Genomic DNA, 6,200 nt, shown 5'->3' with positions numbered 1-6,200 from the left:
GACATGACTGACGGGCCAAAGAAAGGAAAAAGAGGTGACTGATTGATTCAGTTTCCATCTCGATAAGCCCAAAAAGAGGAAAGAAAAGCTAAAAACGGAGGCGCATAATTAATGCAACAGACAATCACAGTAACAAAAGACTTTTTTTATACCAAAAGATAATTTGATACGCAATCTTTCAAGTATAACAAAAATTAAAACCTTATTTATAAAAGGTAATAATGCCAAGTAATTCCCTAAGGGGTTTAAAACTATCCTCTAGAAGAGGCTTACTAAAAATATCAGCTAATTGATTTTCCGTGTTAACAAAGGATAATTCAATGTCGCCCTTAAGAACATGGTCTCTAATGAAATGATGCTTGATATCTATATTCTTTGCTCTAGAATGATGCACAAGGTTTTTAGAAAGACATATAACACTGAAATTATAACAGAAAATTTTAACAGGTTTAAATGAAAGATCATAATCAGTTAACTGATAAATCATCCAAAGTAGTTCAGTACAACATTTCCCAATATACATGTATTTAGCTTCAGCTGTAGATAGTGCAACTGATCCCTGTTTCTTATTGTTCTAGGAAATAAGTGATTTGCCAAGCAATTGATATGTTCCACTTCTATTTTTCCTGTCATCTTTATCACCGACAAGATCTACATCTGAAAAACCTTCGAGATTAAAACTGTTAAGTCGTGGATACCACAATCTATGTGAAGTAGTTCCAATAAGGTATCTAATAATTCTCTTTACGACTGCTAAATGTGACTCCTTTGGAGCTGCTTGGAACCTGGTACATCTGCATATACTAAACATTATGTCAGGACGACTTGTAGTTAAATAGAGTAGAGATCTAATCATTCCATGATATCTTGATTCATCAACTGATTTTCCTTCTTCATCTTTGACAAGAGTTGTAGCTGAACTCATAGGAGTCCCAATTTCCTTGGCATTGTCCATTCCGAAAATGTTATAGTTATATCCTGCAATTAATTATATCTATCATAGTTATATGATCTTTCCTTGCTTGTTTCACCTTATGCCATGAGTTAATTTTCAGTATCTTCTTTGCATTCATCGTCTGATGCATATTCATCGGTCCAGTGACCAGAGTATTTGTTCATGTCATTTTCCAAAATGGTCACGGAGCACAAGTTTGCTATTTCTTCGTGGTCTGAACTGTGTTCATCACACCAGCTTCCAAAGGATTTATTTTTATTAAATCCTCTGGAGACTTTTCTTTTAAGATCTAGGCATTCAGCTTGAACATGCCCATACCTGCTACACTCATAACAATTTTTATCATTTTTGTCGTGTTCATTGTATTGCCTAGTTTGCCTGGGTGGCATCCTTCCCCCTCTTGTGTTTCTATACCTTCTCATTAATCCATCCATGTTTCTTGATACCATGGTAATTTCTTCTTCAAGAGTTTCTGGGTCATCACCAATATCATTTTTAGGTCCTTCAGTTGTAGCTTTGAAGGTAACTGTTTTCTTCTTTTCTTCCTGGTTTTGTTTTCTGGAGATGGGTCTTCTCGAATGCTATAAGATCTCCTCATAGTTCATCATATGAAAGTTTGTTTAGATCTTCAGATTTGAGTGCGACTACTTTTGTCTGCAAAGTGGTAAGTAGATTCCTATCAAACTTGATGACTACTTGACTATGGTTTACCAAAGACTTTTAGATCGCCAATGATTTTGTTGAACCTTGCAAACATTTCCTCAATGGATTCTCCTTCTGTCATCTGGAAGAGTTCATTGATGTTTGGCTTATTTCGATATGTGTTGATGTTACTTTACCCATGTTTTAACCACTTCTTGATGTTATTTAATCTTTAAAACTCCCAACATGGTGTAATTATTGGTTTGATGACTAATTAAGTTATGTGTGATGATTTAAGGTGTTCGGAGTGCAAAATATGAAGAAAAGGTGGTTTAGCCAGAGGAAGAAGGGTTGGATGCGTCGCATCCAACCTAGGAAAACCTCATCCTGCGTGCAACCTTAGCAGTGAAGTTGGGCCATAGCGTTTGCCATCGCGTGCGAAACTGGGAAGTAGAAGAGAAGGCTGGATGCGTCGCGTCTACCCTCACATGCAAAGTTAAGAAATGGAGGACGAGGTGGATGCGTCGCATCCGCCTTAGCATCAACCCCTGAAGTCGATTTGGACTAGAGTTAGGAGAACTCTAGATTACAACTTTTGGACGCAATATATAAGCTTTAAAACGCCTCTTGTAGAGGAGAGACAGGGGAAGAGAAGAAAAAAGGCTATAACCAAGTTCAAAGACCACGGAATTCGTCTGGAGTTTTATCCTTTCTTTCTTTTATTGATTTTTATGCAATCTTATGAAATTTGGGATGATTGCCTGAATATGAGTGGCTAAGAACCCTATTATTCTAGGGTCATGGGTATACACGAATGTTGATGTTTGAAGTTTAATTTGACGACGTTGGGTTTATCATATTGGGTTGTTTATTTAATTCTGTTTCTAATTATTTTGCTGAGTAATTAACAGTGAAATACTATCTACGAATCTAGAGTTGAACTCGAAAGTGGGAACCCTAGATTGCATATAGAAGTAAATAGAGTAAGTTTTCAAAACCCGGGCATCGGGGAAAGGATTCGCGATTAGGATAGACATATACCTAATTGCCTTACTCGGTTAAAATACAGGAATTGTAAATGAGTTCTTGTTAAACTTAATTCCATAGACATATAGGTATTAAGTTAACTTGAGCATGCGAGTAAGAACTCGACAGATTCTTACGAGTGAAATTAACCCTGTGAATCAACAATTCAGATAAATCAATTAGCTATTTTAAAATACGAATGCAACATGAATGTTAGATGACCCGTGACCCTGGAATATTATATCCTATTGATTGTTGAACAAAACTATTTAAGTGTTGTGTTGAATTCTTAGCGATTCATTATTTGATCGTCCGTAGGTAGTAAGTTAGAAAATTATATATTTTGTTAGAAATATCTTGAATCAATAAGCTATTCGAGTTTGAATTAGTCAAAGTTAATCATAAGTCTTCGTGGGAACGATACTTTATTCACTACTTTATTACTCGACGACCACGTATACTTGCGTGAGTGTGTTTGGCCGTAACAAGTTTTTGGCGCCGTTGCCGGGGACTTAGAAATTAGCTACGTGACTAAGTTAAGCTTTTATTAGATATTTGTTTTCAAGTTTTAATTTTCAGTTTGCCTGGTTTGTGTCAACGCAGGGTCTTCTCTCGAATGCAGAGGAGTAGAAGTGCAAACAACCTCATTCCTCTTGATCCAGAAATCGAACGAACACTACATAGAGTGAGAAGGGAACACGAAGCTAGAACGAGAATAGAAAGAGAGTTGGACATCGCAGTCCAACCACAGCCAATAGATATGGCAGGCAATGAAGAGCGTCCGGTAATTGAAGCCGCAAGGCCCAATCTTGCGAATATGACTCAGGCTATTGTGAAGCCTGATATCACTGGGCATTTTGAACTCAAACAGTACATGGTACAGCTGATTCAGTCCACAGGACAATATGTGGGTCTATCTCATGAGGACCCGCAGAGGCATATTCAGAACTTCTTGGAAATCACGGACACTTACAATTATCTGAACGTCTCCAAGGACTATGTCAGGCTGACACTATTCCCTTTTTCACTGTTGGGGGAAGCTAAAGAATGGTTGCAAAAGGAGCCCGCGAACTCTATCCACACTTGGGATGATCTAGCAAGGAAATTCCTGATCAAGTTTTTCCCAACTAAGAAGACAAAGTCGCTGAGGAGCCAAATTCTTGGGTTCCAACAACGGGATGGCGAGACACTTCGTCAAGCTTGGGAAAGATACAAGAAGCTACTCAGAGACTGCCCGCATCATTGTCAAACTGATGAGGTATTGGGTCACACTTTTGTTGATGGGTTAGATGAAGCATCAAAGATGAATCTTGACTCAGCTTGTGGGGGTAGTTGCATGGCAAGACCGTATAGTGAAATACAACTCTTGCTAAATAATTTCACTGCTAATGACCATAATTGGCAAGGAGAGGGGGATTCACGAAGGGGAATTAAACAGAAGGCCGCCGGTTTGATTGAGCTTGATGACTTTTCCGCCATGAGAGCCGATATAGCAAAATTGGCAAATCAGATGAATAGAATGACAACACAACAAATGCAACATGTACAGCAGATGTCTATTTGTTGCGAACTATGCGGAGACAGTCATATGATTGACATGTGCCCCACGAATCCTGAATCTATATACTATGTGGGGCAACAAAACAGAGGTCCTATGAATCAACATGCGCAATATGGGAACACTTACAACCCAAACTGGAGGAATCATCCTAACTTCTCATGGGGCGGAAGTCAACAGAATCAGTATAGGCCTCAAGGGAATTTTACTCAACCTCAGAAGCCACCCCAACAAATGGAAGAAAGTACGAATGACTTGCTGAAAAAGTTGTTGCTAGACAATCAACAGCTCAGGACCGATTTCAGAAATCTTGAGAGGCAAATGGGGCAGTTAGCAGCAAACCAAAATACTAGACCTACAGGCTCACTTCCCAGTGATACAGAGAAGAACCCTCAAGTTAATGCAGTTACACTTAGAAACGGGAGGGAACTAGAGGAAGTGCCAAGGAAGATAAAAGAAAAACCTATACCTGGGGGGGAGTTGACACCTAAGGCAACACAAGAGTCAAAGGAAGATGATGCAAGTTCAGAGCGAATGGAGGTTACAAGGCCACCACCACCTTTCCCCCAAAGATTGCAGAAAAGGAATGACGATCGCATGTTCAACAAATTTCTCTCCATGTTGAGTCAGGTTCAATTAAATATTCCATTAGTGGATGTACTTCGTGAAATTCCAAAGTACGCTAAGTACATAAAAGACATAGTGGCTCATAAGAGGAAATTGACTGAGTTCGAGACGGTTGCACTTACTGAGGAGTGCACATCAAGGGTCCAAAACAAGCTTCCCCAAAAGCTTAAGGATCCTGGCAGCTTCACCATTCCAGTACAAATCGGTAATATTGACGTGGGACGTGCTCTGTGTGATTTGGGTGCAAGCATAAATCTGATGCCTTTATCCTTGTTTAAGCAATTAGGTCTGGGAGCTCCGAGACCAACCACCGTGATGTTGCAATTAGCTGATAGGTCCATAGCCTACCCCGAAGGAGTGATTGAAGATGTGCTGCTGCAAATTGGAAAATTCATCTTCCCAGCTGACTTCATTATTCTAGACTTCGAGGCTGATGAACAAGTTCCAATCATATTGGGACAACCTCTCTTGGCTACTGGCGATGCAATAATTAAAGTGAGAGAAGGGAAAATGATTATGAGAGTGGACAACGAGGAAGCAGTCTTCAATGTCTACAAAGCAATCCAACTTCCCCGCCACTATGAGGAGCTCTCTATGATATCTGTGGTGGAGGTGGATGAGAAACTTCTTGACACGAGTGTATATCTAGACGACTGTTTAGAAAAAGCAATCATGATGTTTGATAGCTTGGAGATGGATGATGAGGTTGAGGAGATGATGCATATCCTAGATACATCATGTGGTTACATGCAAGGAATAATCCCGTTTGAGCCCCTGAATAGGCCAAGTGGCCCCCCACCAAAGCCGTCAATTGAAAAAGCTCCAAATTTGGAACTTAAACCCCTACCCCCTCACCTTCAATATGCTTATTTGGGAAGTTCTGACACTTTACCTGTTATTATTTCTGCTCACTTGTCTAAATTACAGGAAGAAAAGCTATTAAGGGTGCTACGTGAGCACAAGCGAGCAATTGGGTGGACAATGTCTGACATTAAAGGCATTAGTCCAGCTTTCTGCATGCACAAAATCCTCATGGAGGACGGACACAAGCCAAGTGTAGAACACCAACGCCGACTAAATCCAATCATGAAAGAAGTGGTAAGAAAAGAAGTGATTAAGTGGCTTGATGCAGGTATTGTATTTCCAATCTCTGATAGTAAATGGGTAAGCCCCGTTCAATGTGTGCCGAAGAAAGGGGGGATAACCGTAGTAGTTAATGAAAATAATGACTTAATTCCTACAAGAACTGTCACTGGATGGAGAATTTGCATAGATTACAGAAAACTGAACAATGCCACCCGGAAAGACCACTTTCCCCTTCCTTTTATTGACCAAATGCTTGATAGATTAGCTGGCCAGGAATACTACTGTTTCCTGGACGGTTATTCGGGG

The 6,200-nt window shown here is 39.8% G+C and overlaps 1 protein-coding gene across 1 annotated transcript; it reads right to left on the bottom strand.

Annotated features, from left to right (window-relative positions):
* Positions 1–574: 574 nt before the first annotated feature.
* Positions 575–1,739, bottom strand: LOC138907342 (uncharacterized mitochondrial protein AtMg00240-like). The gene is made up of 2 exons (XM_070197941.1): positions 1,667–1,739; positions 575–978 (listed from the first exon to the last, which is right to left on the bottom strand). Exons 1-2 carry the CDS (start codon positions 1,737–1,739, stop codon positions 575–577), a joined length of 477 nt encoding a protein of 158 aa, XP_070054042.1.
* Positions 1,740–6,200: the final 4,461 nt, after the last annotated feature.

This window comes from Nicotiana tomentosiformis, chromosome 1, assembly GCF_000390325.3.
Source record: "Nicotiana tomentosiformis chromosome 1, ASM39032v3, whole genome shotgun sequence".
Lineage (NCBI taxonomy): Eukaryota > Viridiplantae > Streptophyta > Magnoliopsida > Solanales > Solanaceae > Nicotiana > Nicotiana tomentosiformis.
Note: the sequence above shows the minus strand (reverse complement) of the source record. Positions and strands in the feature narration are given on the sequence as shown.